Genomic DNA, 19,571 nt, shown 5'->3' on the forward strand with positions numbered 1-19,571 from the left:
CAATAAAAGTGTAATATTCCTTTAAATGTCGTACCTGGGGGGTGTCTATAGTATGCCTGTGAAGGGGCGCATGTTTCTAGTGCTTAGAACTGTCCCTGCACAAAGTGTAATTTCTGCAGAAAAAAGTCATTTAAAATCACTCGCGGCTATAATGAATTGTCGGCTCCCATAATACAGAGAGCGCTCATTGAAAGTCATTGATAAAAAAACAAAAAAAACAAAGCGTGGGGTTTAATCATTATTAAATTAACATGAGTTCGACTCGAACTTGAAGCTCATCCCTAGCTCTCGCTCTAACGTTCGCTGCAATATCGCACATGTGTGGTTTGAACACCATTTACATATGTGAGCGTGCCTTACATATGCGTTCGCTTCTGCGTGCGAGCACACGGGGACATGGCCACTTTTTGTTAATTTTTATTTTATATTTCTAGTTTGACACTTTCCTTTTATATTTTTTTTTTGATCACTTTTATTCCTATTGCAAGGATTGTAAACATCACTTGTAATAGGTATAAGCATGACAGGTCCTCTTTACAATAAGAAATGGGGTCAATAAGTCCCCACGTCTCACCTCTAGGCTGGGAAGCCTAAAATAAAAAAATTTATTTGAAAAAAACCTCAGCTTCCCAGCTGAGGTGGCACAATTTTTTTCAAATGCTGGGGCCAGGTGTGACTTCATAACATTGCACCTGGCCTCCAAACGATCATAGAGACTCCAAGGACCGATGGCATGGGTGAGTCGACGATAGAAGCACCGGAGGGTGGCGGGAGGGGGAGATGTCCCCTCTTGCCATCTGTAAGAACAATCAAGCGGCTGAACAGCTGCTATGATCATTCTTATGGTGTAGGGAATCGCTGGCGCTAAAAGAAGATACCTGAATGATATCTGTAGCTGCAGGCATCCTCCAGATATCACCGCTCGAACCCGACTACAAATGATGTGTGGCGGGCGGGAAGTGGTGAAAGGAATTTTTTATTTTTTCATTGCACTTAAAGAGAAAGTAACCTCTCCCACTCTGATGCTTCTTTTCATTTAGTCCATTATAATAAGTACAGTGGGGATCGAAAGTTTGGGCACCCCAGGTAAAAATGTGTATTAATGTGCATAACGAAGCCAAGGAAAGATGGAAAAATCTCCAAATGGCATCAAATTACAGATTAGACATTCTTATAATATGTCAAAAAAAGTTCTACAAGGTAGACATCAGTGCATCGGCTGATGCTGGTTTTGGCCGCAAAGTTTTGCAGGCGGCCGTGTGGTTGCTGTTAGGAACTTCCCTTGTGATCAGTAAAAACTCCAGGTGTTCTGAGAAGCAAACAATTTATTTCTGATGTGGCCCACAACAGAGAGACACGCTTACAGGACAAAAGCTGAAGAAAGATGTCTCCGAAAAGAAAGTGTCCCGCCTTCACATACCCCACAAGAAAAACATCTCTATGCTTCTATTGGCTGAGGGAACATAAATAACGTTGTCATGGTACAGGATGGTACTTTATTTTGATATTCATGTTCCCGTACATTCTTAGGCTATCATATTTAGTTAAATCTAATCATCCTACTTACTATGGAGTTAATTAAGACAAAACAATACAATGAGTTAATACAATAATGTGCTCAGAAGTAAGCTTTTTAACAAATCAGTCTCAGGACTATTGTTTTTCTAATAGTCACACAATAAACATTTAAAACTTTTCTAACATTCCCTCCTCTTTGTGTGACTATTTTATCTCAACACATTTCGACGATAGTCCCTGTGTTATACACTTTCGGACTGTATGTCATTAAGTTGAGCTTCAATGTCCACATAGGTCTCCTCAGAGGTAGAGAGGGTTTGATACATTGTTCTTGAGACTGCAGTTTCAATGAGTTTTTGTGAAAGTTCTCGAATACAGGGAATGCAGCAGCATCCGCAAGTGACCAAAACAGCCAAAGCCACAGCGATTGAGATCAAACATGATGTGATAAATCCAGTCCATTTACCGAACCATCCTTCAAGCCAAGTTGTGAATGGATCATTAATACCTGAGTTTTCCGCCAATTCATTCGATAGCGCAGTCAGTCCTTCCAAGGCTCTGGTCACTGTCCCTCCAGGAGCTGTATTGTTAGGGATAAAGGTACAACACATGCTACCAAACATTTTGCATACCCCTCCTCTTTCAGCTAAGACCATATCTAAAGCCATTCGGTTCTGCCAGGCCATTAGAGATGTGAGGGCCAACTATTCTGCTACGCCCTTCACAGCATCCCTAGTATAGTTTACAAATCGTTGTTGGTTATAATATATATATATAATTAATCCAGTCAACATTTTTATCTATAGTCACCCACCAGAGAAGAGACTCAAACCCAGCTGTCACCTGATTCCTGGCTTTAAACTCATCCGGCACCCCGCGAGGAACCCTAATCTCATCTATGTAGATCTGAGAGTCAAATGACCCCAAGGGAGAGGTGTCCGTACGATACTGTCGGTGACTCTTAGTCCACGGGTATTCTGACAGGATTCTCAGGGGCATAGCCAGCTGGACCATACGCAATCCCCTTGGGCATTGGCCGGTAGTCTAGCTCGCAGTTTCTTATCCCCAAACATCCACCAGACATCAGCTCTCTGAATGTCATGTCCAACCCAGTCACCGTTGTCCGTGTTAATCCTCTCCACACAGTAGTCATCGGGTAGTGACCCAAGATCCACCGCGCTACGGTTCCCTGGGAGTGCAAAACAAGTAAAGTTGCCCGGATAAGCGGTAACCGCTGGAGGTATCTGAGGTCTCTGTACTGGGGGAACAACAAACTCAATGTGTGACAAGTAGAATTTGTTTCAGGTTTATAGCTCTTATTATACAATTGCAACATACATTTTAAACCTTCTGGATCTGTATTGTGATCTAGAGGAAAAGGAACTGTTGCTAAATGTGGTCTGGCTCCGGCACAAACTAAACAGTTTTCCTTTTTCAGAGTTTTAACCTCAACCATTCTAACCACTCATTTTTTATTCTTGGTCGCTCGTCTCCAAAGCTATGGCATCTTCTATTGTTACGTTAGTGAATCTTATAGTTATACTCAGAACTTCTATTTTAGTATGGCCTTCTTCTTTTCCTTCTGAGTCTACCTTTTCCTGTTGTCTAGTTTTATTAGGTGGTAATACCTCAAGGAAAAATGTTCCTGAGGGGTCAGTTCCTGACGCCCATGCTCCCATGGAATACAACCGCTGATCTTCCTTCCTCGGCTCCGTTAATGTTATTAATAGTTGGTTACAGTTCTTACTATTTGTGCAGGGGGAGTTGGCCGCTTTTGTGATTATGAGTCTCTCCTTTATTCCACTCTTTTTAGCCCCTGGTTGATTATACCCCCAATCTTGATGCGCTGTAGTCCACAGGGCCTGATCCCATGCTTGACATCCTGCCTTATTCCAGAGCCAGCAGATATATTTATCTGCCCATAGAAGTCCTCTAGCCCCAGTTGTATCCCCACAATCTGCAATCTGACAGAAAACTACCAGTATAGTGCTAGTTATTCCCTCTATAAAGTTTTAGATTTAATGCTTTTCCTGTTCTTTCCTAATTCAAAGGTTCCTCTACTCTTCCATAATGTATAACCCCTCTTATGGATGCCTCTCCTAGAGTCACCAGTAACCCAAGGATAATTACTGTCCCTTTCATCCTAACCAGCTACAGAGTTCCAGCGGATAGGATAGGGGAGTTGGAAGGGGAGGGAGACTTCACCGGTTTGAGACAAGTCCCACCTTGTGTGAGACCTCCCTTTGTAGCCGGATTTTCTGAACCTCTGGTAGCCGTCTGGCCCTATTCTGCCTGTAAAACCTTTTTACAATGGGACTGGTGAATCCAGGTAGACCTCTCTGCAATCCTTATCGCAGTAGGGGTAGTTAAAAGGACTTTGAAAGGACCATCCCACCTTGGGGAGTACCACTGCTTTTTTCTTATTACTTTTTATTGTGACCCAATCTCCCACATGCACCTTTTTCATCTTCTTAAATTGGACCTTCTAGACCAGAACCAAAATCATTAGTATGTCTTTGTATTAACAACCTAGACATATATTCTGCTGGTGTATGCTCAGACTGCTCAGTATGTGTTTCATTTGATTGTAAGGGTATCTTATATGGCCTTATCATTCCAAATGGGCTTAAAGCGGGAGTCCACCGGGACTCCGCGTTTTTTTTTTTTTTTTAAAAGCCAGCAGCTACAAGTACTGCAGCTGCTGACTTTTAAATAGTGACACTTACCTGTCCAGCGTGCCCGCGATGTCGGCACCCGAAGCCGATCGCTCGCTCGTCTATCGGGTCCTGCCGCCGCCATCTTGGGTATGGGAATCAGGAAATGGAGCCTTTCGGCTTCATTTCCCGGTTCCCTACTGCGCATGCGCGAGCCGCGCGGCGCAATCCGGACGGTCCCCGCTGCCTCTGGGAGCTGTGTGTTTCCCAGCAGGCAGCGGGGCACTTGCTGAAGGGGCGGGCACTTGCGGAAAGGGGCGTAACGTACGCCCCTTTCCGCAGAGGGCTAGCCCGGAAGTGGGTGCAGTTACCTGGATTATCCAGGTAACTGCACCCCCCTCCCCCCTGAAAGGTGCCGATTGTGGCGCCGGAGGGGGGGGGATTCCGATGAGCGGAGGTCCATTTTAGGGTGGACCTCCGCTTTAAATCTTCTTTTGGGGGTGTGATATACATACTGGTCACAGCTACTAGTAGGCAATACATCCAATTATTTTTACCTATTTCTTCCATAGCTTTTCTCAGTTTGCTTTTTGGAATGCCATTATGTCTTTCTACCAATCCAGCTGATTTGGGATGATAGGCACAATGGTATTTCCCTTTAATTCTCATCACTTCTGTCAAATGTTGTATATTTTTTAATTACAAAATGGGGTCCATTATCACTGTAAATCCTTTCAGGGATTCCAAATCTAGGAATAATATATCTTAGTAATGCTTTGGCTACAGTCTGTGCATCTGCACTTCCTGTCAGGAATATCTCCACCCATTTGGTCAGGGTGCCTGGGTACCAAACAATATTTCTTCCTTTCACATTTGTCTAATTCAATAAAATCCATGCAAATGTGTTGGAATGGATATTGCGGTGTAGGGAACTTCCCTTTCTGTGGTCTTATACCTCCCTGAGCATTGTGTCTTGCACATATAAGACATTGAGAGCAAAAAGTTTTTTGAATAATTTGTGAATCCATAGGCTGTACATACTTTATTTAACATCTCAGTCATCCCCCTGTTTGACACATGCGTTACTCCATGTGTCAATACTGCTGCATACCTAAATAAAGATTTTGGTAATACCGGTTTCCCTTCAGGTGATGTGTAAATGTCATCAATTATTGTGCAACCCTTTGTTTTCCAATATTGTTTTTCCCCAGGGGGGGCATTTTGCTGCATATCAGTAAGGACTGTATGATCTATCACTATGATTTCCTGTTCTGTCATTATTTTATGTGTTTCTTGTGCCGCTATTTTGGCAGCTTCATCTGCCCTTTTATTTCCCTTTGAGATGGGGTCCGTATATTTTGTGTGTGCTTGACATTTACAGATTGCAAGCTTTTTTGGTAACTGTATTGCATCTAGGAGTTCTAAAATGAAGTCCGTATGTGAAATTGGTTTACCACTGGAGGTGACCATCCCCCTGTTTTTCCATTGTTGTGCAAAAACATGTACTGTTGAAAAGGCATATTTGACTGTCAGTGTATATGGTTACAGATTTTCTTTCTGACAGTATGCATGCTCTTGTCAGTGCTACAAGTTCTGCAACTTGTGCTGAATAATGTTTTGGTAGTGGCCCAGCTTCCAAAATCTCATCCTGTGTCACTACTGCATATCCTGTTGCATTTGTGCCATCTGGATTTTTCTTACTAGAACCATCAACAAAAAGTATCATGTCAGGGTTAGATAATGGTACATCTTTCAGATCACTTCGTGGCAGTACCTTTTCAGCGATGGCAGCAGTGCAGTCATGTTTATACCCGTCAGTAGGAAGTGGTAGTAGTGTGGATGGGTTTAATGTAGTACACAGATAAAGGAGAAAAAAGAGAGAGAGGGGCGCCTCTGGGTGCAGATTTTTCAAAAGGTTTTATTTTCAGTGTAAAAACATAAAATTTTGCACTCACATTTAGTAGGCAAAAAGTAAGCATTAAACACAAGGGGTCATCTGGTATATCTGATTATGGGACGTCAGCCAGTGATCCGGTCCACATCTGTCATCTCGTTGTTCCTGTTCTTCTCACATAAGGTCCACTACAGGTGTTTTTTATGAAGCAGCCGGCTTATGGTGGACACGAGATGTGCGGTCTTCAGAACGAAGCTTGGGAGGCAGAGACGACCAGGGCACGGGGCTGTGACATCAGAGGGTATGCGACGCATTTCTTGAGCGTGCGGGTCGAGATTGTCGGACGACCGCGCTCTTTCATCAGGCAGAATCAGAATAAAGTGAAGGGGACTCAGGATTTAAATAGGGGCAGGCTAAGGACAGTAGGCGTGGCTGGAGGCGGACTAGGAACAAGTGAAGGGGCGTGGCTACGGCCGAGTATGGGGAAGGAAACGATGAGTAATGAGGGGGGAGGGAAATGGGAGAGAGAGAGAGAGCAGCAGCGGCTTGGTATAAGGAGGAAGAAAAACGTCTATGGGGAAAGTCTAATTCTGTAGAGTAATCCTTCCTCTAAAACCACCTGTGCCTCTTCCTCTATGGGACCCCTCTGGTTCTGCCTCAGCAGTGTACTCTTCTGCATCCTCCTCTCCTTCATCACCTTGCACAAAAACCTTTACTTTCACATTCTTTTTTGCTTATAAATACTTCTCAGAATGCTTAGCATATTGTAAAACATCTAAAACTGATGCAGTTTGGTAAGTAACCATGTTTTTAACAATGTAATCCTTATGATCCTGTTTCAATCCATTTAAAAAAAAACAATCTTTAGCTGTTGTTAATATGCACTATACACATCCTCAGCTTCGGGGAGCCCGGAGAACACTCTAAAAATCTCTCGTAATTTATTTAGGTAGTCACTGACACTTTCCTTGTCTTCTTGTACTGTCATATTTATTTTTTGCCAATCAGTCCGTTGTACCCATCTAAGCTGGCATCTGTTCAATAAGGCAGTCAACCTGTTCCCTAAGTCTGGGCTTTCTGGAGACAATGGATCCCCCCGTCCCTGTGCATTGCTGGGGCACCCAGTGCATGAGTTATGGCGTCAGTTAATGTTTCAAGGATCGATCTGTTCATCTCCAGGACTGAACTACTGTCTGGAGAGATTGAGGAAGTGGAGTTGGGGTTTTGTTCAGAGGCGGTTCTTTTGACAGGGGTGGATGTCACAGGGAAGGTGTTACTCTGGGCAGTTACTTGCACCTGAGGGGGAGGACCATTATAAGGAGGTGGTCTCTGGGTATAGCAGATGAGATCATCCTCTTTGTCCACTAAGGACAATTGGGCTTGGCATTTTTCCTTTGTTCTTCCTTCTACCCTAATTCTAGCATGCTGAAGCCAATACTCGCCATTTCCAACCCATACCTTTTTTGAACTTATTTAAGCTTATCCACAGGGCCCCAAAATAGAACTTTCTTTCTTTTTAATTTTAAATTTTTTTTTTTTTTTTTTTTTTTTTTTAGTATTCTGATTCAGAACTTAGCCTTTTGACTTTATAAATGTACCCAAATATAAACAGCATTGCATCATTAACACTTCACAGTTGAAAGTCTGAATTCTAAAAATAACTCCAATCCAATATAAATATTTACTTTAAGACTATTATTCAGACTTTCTTTCCCACCAAAAGTCCTAATATTTTCACAGATGCACAAATTAACCTCTGTCAGGCAATCTGCATTTTCTTGTTTCCGAGAAACAGCTTCTTGACCATCATAGTAATGAAAACATTCTCAGGCTTTTTTTTTCCTTTCTTTTCACATTCATCAAGCCACCTGATAATAATTCTACAACATTCTATTCACTCCACAGTGCAATCCACCTTTCACGTTTTCCCAGCTACCCAAACTATAAACAATTTCTGCCACTTGCTTCCTGTAACACTGTGGCATGCTAAAATAATAAAGCAACCTGGTGTTGTCAGTGTACCTTCTTTTTCTTTTTTTTTTTTTTTTTTTTTTTTTTTTTATTGAAAGCCAGTGGCGTGCAAAACACACTCCAAAAAACTTCACCCGGTGCATAAAAAAATGTGCACACACATAAAGAGTGACACAAAAAAGTGCAAACGGGTACACAAGTCCTCTAAAATCAGAGGACCTTGTCCTGAATCCCCCGGGGCGTTAGGCTCCTGACAGGGACAAGGACACTTAAAACTTGGTTTTCCTGGCCGAAACCAGTCAGACCCCGTTCTTTGGAAGGTCTGCCGAAGCAGACCAACCCAAATACTAGGTGAGGCTCCCCCGAAGGGAGACCACAACCCTGCGGCAGAGGGTGAACTAAGCCAGAAGGCCATGTCCACCCCCACACCAGACTTTCAGGACAGGCCCTAGAACCTGTGACCCTACTCATCACAGCAAACGTGCAAAGTGACAAAACAAGACGTGACAAGACACACTGAAAATAAATAAAAAGTGGGGAAGGGATAGTGGAGAGGAGAGTGAAAAGGTGGTCGTTGTGTGAAACAACGACCAGGCCCTCCGGCCGGGAATAAAAAATTCCTCTGGTCCCAGCCAAAAGGCCCGGCCCAAGAGGCAGGTGCTAAAAAAGCGTGTCATGGTGCAGTGACCGTGGTGCCCAAAATCAAAGTGACCCTCACTCACAGTGATTGTTAGGCACCCCTGGACTGCCACTCCAGGGGCACATACTCCATAGGCTTTCAAGACCGCCCCCGACCCCCGGCCCAGACCACAGCAGCCCCCACCCCAGACAGGAAGACATGAAGATCAGGAAGCTTGGTGAGAGCCCTTTACCATCAGGCTCCACCGTCGCTCCCCTCACTCCTTCCTAATTATATTCGGATGTACTAACCGGTACTCCCCCCTTGCCTAGAAGAGTAGCCGGTTTTCCTTTCCGAAAAACTGCCCGGGGCTAGAACTACCCCAATCCAGACCAGAGGCCGGGAACCCGACCCTCTGGATCCGACCAGGCAGCACCCGTCCTCACCAGGAGCATCCTTCCAGATGGCTCAGACTCGACCATACATCGGCCCCCAGTATACTGTCGGGCGGCACGACGTGGCCCCTACCGAAACCATCCTTCGGGATGCAAATTACACCATCGGAGAGCGCCGCCCAAACCCTCTCAAATAGGGATGGACCAGCGCCTCCTTTGGCAACTGATAAGAACAGATACTACACTTGATCTTAGCCAAAAGGCCGAGAAGCGATCGCCTACCTTCTTTTTCTTTTATGCTAAGTTTCAATATTTACAATATAACCCTTCTGTATTGTCATAGCTAATCAAGGGTTAACTTTTACAACTTCTGGCAGGAGCAATCCTTACATGAGTGGAGGGGGAGGGGACACAGATCATGAGAACGTGAAGAATGACTTCTTATCTTATTCTTAGAAATACGCAGCACAAACATGTAAACGAACAAAGTTGTACTGTGGGGTAACAATACAAGAGCAAAAACATCAGCACTCCCCACACTATCGAGAGAATCAAAAAGGGTTAAACATGAACAAAGATAAAGTAAACACACACAGAAGAAAGTTAGTCTTGCGATCTTTTTAGATCACTTAACTAAACAGCGCTTAAATGGTCAGGCATTCAACCTCTGACATTCGGTATACCTCAAATCTTTTTGTTATCTGTCCGGACAGCGGGCGACATAATTTTTTACCTTAGACAACGTCCCCAAGTGTCTCTACGAGCACTGGACCACCTAGAATATTATAGGATCAATACCAATGTCGGCAATTACAACACATTAAACCAGAAGCAAAGAGAAAGAGAAGAAAAGACTCTTAGAAAGAATTAAGAATAATTTAAATTATCTTACCTCTCAAACACCTGGACTGGATTACACAAGGTTCGGAAACAGACAGTGGAATCCAGATATTTTGCCCCCGCCCCTTTTTCACCAATAACATTGAATGGGGGGTCGGTAATATTCAGTGAGCTTCAAAGTCCAATACTCACCGAAGTTTTGTCGGGGCCATCTGATCTGAAAACCAGCGTGTTGCTTCCGGCTCGAAAGGACCAAAAATGTTAGGAACTTCCCTTGTGATCAGTAAAAACTCCAGGTGTTCTGAGAAGCAAACAATTTATTTCTGATGTGGCCCACAACAGAGAGACACGCTTACAGGACAAAAGCTGAAAAAAGATGTCTCCCAAAAGAAAGTGTCCCGCCTTCACATACCCCACAAGAAAAACATCTCTATGCTTCTATTGGCTGAGGGAACATAAATAACGTTGTCAGGGTACAGGATGATACTTTATTTTGATATTCATGTTCCCGTACATTCTTAGGCTATCATATTTAGTTAAATCGAATCATCCTACTTACTATGGAGTTAATTAAGACAAAACAATACAATGAGTTAATACAATAATGTGCTCAGAAGTAAGCTTTTTAACAAATCAGTCTCAGGACTATCGTTTTTCTAATAGTCACACAATAAACATTTAAAACTTTTCTAACAGTTGCTATTGAGTTTTTTCCTGGTTTTTGTGATAAAAGCGCAGTACTGTTTCATTAATGCACTGTTGCATTACTTCCGCAATGTTGCGGTCTGGGGGTCACTCCTGTTGAGGATACCCGATTTATATGGTGGAGTTTTCCACACACTGCTGTTTTTTTTTTTGTTTTTTGTTTTTTTTGGGGGGTTTAGTTTCACTAGTTTCCACTTGCCATGGTGGATGAAGTTTTCATGCTGTTTTTCCCACCCCTCGTTTGGCACTGCTTGGGGACGTCCCATTTAGTTAGAGAGGAGCTGTGTCGGTTGGTGATTATAAGCGAAAATAGGATTTTTGTACTCACCGTAAAATCCTTTTCTCTGTAATTCACCGACCGACACAGCACCCACCCCTCCTTTTTTTTCTACATTATACTGCTTGTTGACGTACTGAAGCTGCTAGCAGCAGGAGGAGGGTTGATAGCACGGGGCCCGCCCCCCCGGGGCGGGATTAAAGTTCTGTGTATTGTGTAACCATTTTGCCTAGTTTCTCCTAATGGAAAGCTATACAACCCATTTTGCTACAGAGAGGAGCTGTGTCGGTCGGTGAATTACAGAGAAAAGGATTTTACGGTGAGTACAAAAATCCTATCTTTTTGTACTCACCATAAAAACCTTTTTTCTGTAATTCACTGACCGACACAGCACCTGCCCCTCCTTTTATCTTTACGTTATACTGCTTGTTGGCGTACTGATGCTGCTTTGCAAGGTGGAGGGTTGTAGCCTGAGGGACCGCCTAAGAGTTCTGAGTGTTGTGTTACAACTTTGCCTAGTATTTTGCTAGTGATAAGGCTAACAACCCATTTTGTTACAGAAAGGAGCAGTGTCGGTCGGTGAATTACACCGACCGACACAGAAAAGGAATTTACGATGAGTACAAAAAAATCCTATTTTTCTAGAGGTTACAGCACATGACTTCTGCTTCTTGATTGGTTCCTAGAGATTCCTAGAGATTACTGTACATCAATACTGCTCACTGCTTGCTAGTGGTAACTGAACTTCTGTACTTCTATATTCCTCACTAATTGGTTCTTGCTCACTGATAGGTTGCAAGAGGTTAGTGAACAGCATTACTGCTCACTGATTGGTTGCTAATATTTACATATTAATGCTGCCACTATTTACATATCAATGCAGGCTATTTACATGTAAGCACAGGGGCTGCATGTGAGTCATCTGTATATGGCAATAGGGCAGAGCTGGGCAGCAGAAGTTTACACTGAGATACCGGGCACAGCACTGGACTAAAACTTCAAGGCATAAGGGAATTTAAACTGGGATGTTTGGCAACTATGAAGCAGCTGCTTTGGGCCCCACTACAATGATGGGGCCCAGTGCAGCTGCCCCTTTTGCCCTCCCTTAAAAACGGTCCTGTACCCATCAGTACCACTCATCAGTGCCATCTTATCAGTGCCCATCAGTGTTGTATTATCTGTGCCTATCAGTGTCACCTTATTTGTGCTTGTCAGTGCCCATCAGTGCAGCCTCATCAGCGAATATCAATGAAGGAAAAAAATTACCCATTTGCTAAATTTTATAACAAACTAAGAAACATGATTTTTTTTTTTTCAAAAATTTCTGTCTCTTTTTGTTTGTTTAGCAAAAAATAAAAACCCAAATGGTGATTAAATACCACCAAAAGAAAGCTCCATTTGTGTGAAAAAAATGATAAAAATGTCATTTGAGTAAGCGTAGCATGGCTGCGCAATTGTGATTCAAAGTGTCACAGCGCTGAAAGCTGAAAATTGGTCTTGGCAGGAAGGGGGGTTTAAGTGCCCAGTAAGTAAGTGGTTAAATATCTATATGCAGTGGTAAATATAAATAACCAAATATATGGTTAGGGAGCAAAATATCTAATCCACTTTGAGAGATATACTGTATATACTATTAGAGGAGAGATATAATGTATATATTATTAGAGGAGAGATATACTTTATATACTATTAGAGAAGGTATACTGTATATGCAGAGAGATACTATTAGAGAAGGTATACTGTATATGCAGAGAGATACTATTAGAGGAGATATACTGTATATACTATTAGAGGAGATATATACTGTATATACTATTAGATGAGAGATATACTGTATATACTATTAGAGGATATATACTGTATATGCTGTATACGGGTGAATCTGGTAAATATCATCAGACTCAGAGATCACTTTTTTTTATTAAAAAACAAACAAAACAATGTCTTCCTTAAAAAAAAAAATAATTTTAAGAACGTCCGTTCGATTTTCTAATAGTTAATGGGGTCAAATCGACGTTCATTTTCAACCACAGTGACGGGAAGGGAAAATTAAAAAATAATAGAAAACTTATTGGTAAAAGGAATTTTCAGACAATGCATGTGGTTTTGGTTCAGAAATTACATTCATTTTAACCACTTTCAGACCGGACCATTTTGCTGGTAAATGACCAGAGGTCTTTTTACACTTTGGCACTGCGCTGCTTTAACTGGTAATTGCGCGGTCATGCAATGTTGTACCCAAACAAAATTTGCGTCCTTTTCTTCCCACAAATAGAGCTTTCTTTTGATGGTATTTGATTGCCTCTGCGATTTTTATTTTTTGCGATATAAACGTAAAAAGACCGCAAATTTTGAAAAAAAATGATATTTTCTACTTTTTGTTATTAGAAAAATCCAATAAACTCAATTTTAGTCATACATTTAGGCCAAAATGTATTCAGCCACATGTCTTTGGTAAAAAAAAAGTCAATAATTGTATATTTATTGGTTTGCGCAAAAGTTGTCACATCTACAAACTAAGGTACGTTTTCTGGAATTTACGCAGCTTTTAGTTTACGACTGCCTATCTCATTTCTTGAGGTGCTAAAATGGCAGGGCAGTACAAACCCCCCCCAAATGACCCCATTTTGGAAAGTAGACCCCCTAAGGAAATTGATAAGAGGCATGTTGAGCCCATTGAATATTTTATTTTTTTGCCTCAAGCGATTGAATAATGACAAAAAAAAAATTTTTTTTTTTTTTACACAAAGTTGTCACTAAATGATATATTGCTCACACATGCTATGGGCGTATGTGAAATGACACCCCAAAATAAATTCTGCTGCTTCTCCTGAGTACGGGGATACCACATATGTGGGACTTTTTGGGAGCCTAGCCGCGTACGGGGCCCCGAAAACCAAGCACCGCCTTCAGGCTTTCTAAGGGCGTAAATTTTTGATTTCACGCCTCACTACCTATTACAGTTTTGAAGGCCATAAAATGCCAAGATGGCACAAAACCCCCACAAATGACCCCATTTTAGAAAGTAGACACCCCAAGCTATTTGCTGAGAGGCATGTTGAGTCCATGGAATATTTTATATTTTGCCACAAGTTGCGGGAAAATTACAAACTTTTTTTTTTTTTTTTTTTTTTTCACAAAGTTGTCACTAAATGATATATTGCTCACGCATGCCATGGGCATATGTGAAATGACACCCCAAAATAAATTCTGCTGCTTCTCCTGAGTACGGGGATACCACATATGTGGGACTTTTTGGGAGCCTAGCCGCGTACGGGGCCCCGAAAACCAAGCACCGCCTTCAGGCTTTCTAAGGGCGTTACAGTTTTGAAGGCCATAAAATGCCAAGATGGCACAAACCCCCCCCCCAAATGACCCCATTTTAGAAAGTAGACACCCCTAAATTTAGGGGTACACTAGTGAGACTAGGTAATAAATGGTGGGTGCCCTGAAACTATAAAAAAATAACTAACCAACCAGCGTCACCTGTAACAGTTATATGGTGATCACTGGTGAAAGGGTTAACTAGGGGGCAATCAGGGGGCTTTATGCGGTAGTATATGGGGGTCCCTGGCGCTATAAAAAGCTGCGGCGAACCTAAATACCTACCTGCCTAACTAGCGTCACCTGTGACACTAATACAGCGATCAGAAAAACGATCGCTTATTAGGCTGGGTTCACACTGGAGCGATGCGGGAACGCCACAAATGCGCGGCGGGTTCCCGCATCGCATGCCTCCCGGCGGCAGTTCACACTGCCCTATGCGAACTGCTGGGAGTGTCAGTGAAATGTTAATGACACCCCCAGATCAGTTCGCATATCGCAGTGCGATCTGCAAACTTGGATCGCATGGTGTGAACACCCATGCGATCCGATTCTGCTGCGGACCAAAAAAAGGGTCCCGTGCGAGTTTGCGGCGGGTGTGGCGGGTGCGACACGAATTCAGCCATACTATCTGTATAGCTGAACTCGAATCGCACAGAGATCGGATGTGATTTGCACTGCAGTGCGGTGCGAATCACATCCGTTCTCATAAACCGCTGCAATGTGAACCCAGCCTTAGTGACACTGGCGACGGGGGGTGATCACGGGGTTAAACCTTTATTGGGGGGGTTAGGGGGGTACCTTAGAACTAAAGGGGGCTAACCCTAACTGCCCTAACAGTTATTAGTCACAAATGACACCCGCCGGGTGATCAGGGGGTTAAACCTTTATTAGGTAATAAATGGCGGGTGCCCTGAAACTATAAAAAAATAACTAACCAACCAGCGTCACCTGTAACAGTTATATGGTGATCACTGGTGAAAGGGTTAACTAGGGGGCAATCAGGGGGCTTTATGCGGTAGTATATGGGGGTCCCTAGCGCTATAAAAAGCTGCGGCGAACCTAAATACCTACCTGCCTAACTAGCGTCACCTGTGACACTAATACGGCGATCAGAAAAATGATCGCTTATTAGGCTGGGTTCACACTGGAGCGATGCGGAAACGCCGCGAATCCGCGGCGGGTTCCCGCATCGCATGCCTCCCGGCGGCAGTTCACACTGCCCTATGCGAACTGCTGGGAGTGTCAGTGAAATGTTACTGACACCCCCAGATCAGTTCGCATATCGCAGTGCGATCTGCAAACTCGGATCGCATGGTGTGAACACCCATGCGATCCGATTCTGCTGCGGGCCAAAAAAAGGGTCCCGTGCGAATTTGCGGCGGGTGCGGCGGGTGCGGCGGGTGTGGCGGGTGCGGCGAATGGCTGAACTCGAATCGCACAGAGATCGGATGTGATTTGCACTGCAGTGCGGTGCGAATCACATTCGTTCTCATAAACCGCTGCAATGTGAACCCAGCCTTAGTGACACTGGCGACGGGGGGTGATCACGGGGTTAAACCTTTATTGGGGGGGTTAGGGGGGTACATTAGAACTAAAGGGGGCTAACCCTAACTGCCCTAACAGTTATTACAGTCACAAATGACACCAATGAAAAAAAAAAAAAAAAAAAAATGACATTGGTGTCACTGTGACTGGGGGGCAGGGGTAATTGGGGGGGTGATCGGGGGGTAAAGGGGGGGTGTGAGTGTGCCTGGCATGTTCTACTGTGTGTGGGGTGTGTTGGTGCAACTCACCGATCCGCTCTCCTCCTTGTCGGAACGAAAAATACCGACACGGAGGAGAGAATACATCACTTCCTCTCCTGTGTTTACATTACAGGAGAGGAAGTGATGTCACCGGGGATTTCCATTCGTCGGGAGCGATCGCGAGGGGGTGGCCATGAATGAATGGCCGTCCCCTCGTCCGGGATCGCTCCCGAACGAATGCCGACCGCCGCAGGCACCGGGCGGGGGCCCGATCGGGCCCCCGACCCGCGGGAGGCAAAGGACGTACATGTATGTCCTTATGCCTGCCCGTGCCATTCTGCCGACGTACATCGGCGTGCGGCGGTCGGCAAGTGGTTAAAAACAGAATGTTAAAAACAAGTGACAATTTCAAACAGCATTCTTCCATTCAGCGAATGTACAAAGATTTTTCGTCTGAATATTCTCGTCTGAAAATTGATCCGTGTGGCCAACATAAGGCTTGGTACACACCTATGCAGTTTGCTTTAGATCTGTTTCTGCAGTGCTTTTTGCTGTGCGTTTTGATTTTTACGCATGTGATTTTGCTGCGATTTGCATTATTTGTATTTTTTTTTGGCCAATTTGTTGTTGGGCAAATTAAAAAACACAAATTCCCTGACCGTTTCCAAATACGCAGCGGCTGAAAAAAGCACAGATGTGAACGTGTCCCATAGGAAACCATGTAAATGAACTGTAGTGCGTTTCTGCAAAATCACCAAAAATCACATAGATGTCAACCAGATCTAACACGTTTAGTAACATAATGGGGTTAAAAAAACTAAAATTAGCCCTTTATAGTACAAAAAAAGTAGATAATCACTACTGTAAGGGGTTCATTTTTTCTGTAGAACTGTGAAAGTAATATTTACAGTAGAGATTATTTGCTCTTTTTGTACTATAAAGGGCTAATTTTGTTTTTTTACTGGCCAATTAATCGATTATGAAAATAGTAATCGATTAATTTCATAATCAATTAGTTGTTTCAGCCCTAATATATAACACTCTGTATGTAATCATTATATACATTATACTGTGATGTGTACAGGATGTGTATATAACACTCTGTTTTTCTCTCTATCAGACAGTCACACTCTGCGGTATTATTACACTGGAGTCTCCTCTCCGGGATCCGGACTCCCTGTGTACTCTCTGCTTGGATATGTGGATGATAAGGAAATATCAAATTTTAATAGTGACACCCGTCAGTATCTTCCCAAGACTGAGTGGATGAAGAAACTGGAATCTGATTACTGGGAGGAGAACACACAAACAGCTCGGAGTGCTCAGCTTGTTTCCCAGCACAATGTACAAATATTGATGAACCGATTCAACCAGACTGGAGGTGAGAGAATTCTTACACCTTTATAGCCTCTTATTGCTAGGGATGAGCAAGCGGTTCTAGCCTGGTTCAGATTTTAAAGAGGAAATAACCCTGATGAGTTTACTTCCTCTTTCATTCCCTGCAAAGGCAAAGCATAATGGACTACTATGCATCGCATAGTAGCCCATTATGTGTCACTTACCTGACACAGGAACCAGCAAAGTCGCCGCTGTCCCCTGTAGTCCACCGCATCCATCTTGTTGGTGGGGTCTCGCAGCTCCGCCGCTGTCATTCGGCGAAGCCGCGATGACGTCACTCCCACGCATGCGCACGGGAGCCGACACGCGCGGCAGCTCTGTCGCTGAGAATGCCGCGCTCAGTGCGCTTGCGCGCCGCTGTCTACGGCCCATGCGTTTTCGGGCAAATATCTCCTAAACCATATAGGGTTAGGAGATATTGCTTGGACCTACAGGTAAGCCTTAATCTAGGCTTACCTGTAGGTCAAAGTGGTTTGTAAGGGTTTACAACCACTTTAAGGGGAACCCCACGCCAAAAAAAAAAAAGTCATGGGCCCCCTCTTAAAATCCATCCCAGACTCTTATTCAAGCATGCAGCCTGCAAGGCCAGGAAAGGGGGGTGCAGGTGCCCCCCTCCTGAACCATACCAGGCCACATGCCCTCCTCCCCCACCCAAAAGCACCTTGTCCCCATGTTGATGGGGACAGGGGCCTCTTCCCCACAACCCTGGGTAGTCCCCCCCCCCATGGGTACATAGTACCATTACCCATTCACGTGTAGAGTAGAAAAAACAGATACCTGTTTTTGACAAGTCCTTTATTAAAAAATAAAAAAAAGTCCCCCCAATGTGGATCCATCGTCAATCACAATGCCCGCAGAACCCCCCCCCCAAAAAAAAATCTATTTTTGACCCTTTTTGGGAATGAGTAGGGGTACTGTGTACTCCAAACTCATTCACATAGGGGGGTGGGATTTGGGAGCCCTCTTGTTAACAGGGGCTTCCAGACACCAATAAGCCCCCTGCCTGCAGACCCCCACAACCATCACCCAGGGTTGTCAGGAAGAGGCCCTTGCCTCCACTAACATGGGGACAAGGTGCTTTGGGGTTGAGAGCATGTGGCCTAGTATATTGTAGTAATTTTGGCCTGAGTATAGATTATGGGGCTCCCACACAATATTTTTTTTTTATATATATATATATTGCCGGCAATGTTTTTTAGTTTTATTTTTTTGCAGCCAGGAAAATCTATTTAAATGTCTTTTTTTTTTCTTTATAAATACAGATTTGCTGCAGCATGTTCTAGGTACTTTACTGTATTTAAGTAAATGTAATCTTTATTGTTTCACTTTAAGCATCTTTAAAAACAATTATTATTTTAACAAATATTTTACATTGATACATGTCACCCAGGTCAGTACCCAGACCCCCATGCCATTTTTATGACCAAAAACTTGCATATAAGCTTTCAAAATGGTGACTTTTGATTTTTCATGTTGGGGTCCCATAGAATTTGTTGCTCAGGTCCGAACTTTTTTTCCTATTCGGGATTTCGAATTGATCCGGGGGGAGTTCGGCCCATCACTATTACACCAAATACAAACACTGCAGACAGAATACAGGGGATATACTATAATTGTGTCAGATGATTAAAACTAAGAGAGATGAGACATTCTATGAGACAGATTTATAGAAGATCACAGCTTGATTAACCTGTTCCCGACCAGCCGCCTCAGTTTTACTGCGGCAGAATGGCATGGGCAAAAGAATCAACATTGTTACGTTGCTTCCTTAGGCAGCCACTAGGGGAATGTGCCCGATGTTCACCCCCGTAGCCGATGCAAGTGCCGGGGGTAGGGATGAGCTTCGAGTTCGAGTTGATCTCATGTTCTACTCGAACATTGCCTGTTCGCCTGTTCAGCGAACAGTGAACAATTTGGGCTGTTCGCAGCAAATTCGAAAAGCCGGAACACCCTATACAAGTCTATGGGAGAAATCTAAAGTGCTCATTTTAAAGGGTAATATGCAGATTACTGTCCTAAAAAGTGTTTGGGGACCTGGGTCCTGCCCCAGGGGACATGGATCAATGCAAAAAAAGTTTTAAAAACTGCCATTTTTTCAGGAGCAGTGATTTTAATAATGATTAAAGTGAAACAATAAAAGTGTAATATTCCTTTAAATTTCGTAGCTGGGGGTATCTATAGTATGCCTGTGAAGGGGCGCATGTTTCTGGTGCTTAGAACTGTCGCTG

At 43.5% G+C, this 19,571-nt stretch overlaps 1 protein-coding gene and 1 pseudogene across 4 annotated transcripts in view; one reads left to right on the forward strand and one right to left on the reverse strand.

Moving 5' to 3' along the window:
* The window catches only part of LOC143984105 (class I histocompatibility antigen, F10 alpha chain-like), a 907,941-nt gene that overhangs the window by 796,589 nt on the left and 91,781 nt on the right, over positions 1–19,571 (forward strand). For all 4 annotated transcript variants that reach the window (XM_077484424.1, XM_077484434.1, XM_077484420.1 and 1 more), the window contains exon 2: positions 17,066–17,326. In XM_077484424.1, the coding sequence (XP_077340550.1) occupies positions 17,066–17,326 (261 nt within the window). The remainder of the gene's footprint in view (positions 1–17,065; positions 17,327–19,571) is intronic.
* LOC143989419 (U2 spliceosomal RNA) lies at positions 9,219–9,326 on the reverse strand (annotated as a pseudogene).

The sequence above is a fragment of the Lithobates pipiens genome, unplaced genomic scaffold, assembly GCF_037356315.1.
Source record: "Lithobates pipiens isolate NorthernLeopardFrog02 unplaced genomic scaffold, aLitPip1_a1.2 Scaffold_1, whole genome shotgun sequence".
In the NCBI taxonomy this organism is placed as follows: Eukaryota; Metazoa; Chordata; class Amphibia; order Anura; family Ranidae; genus Lithobates; species Lithobates pipiens.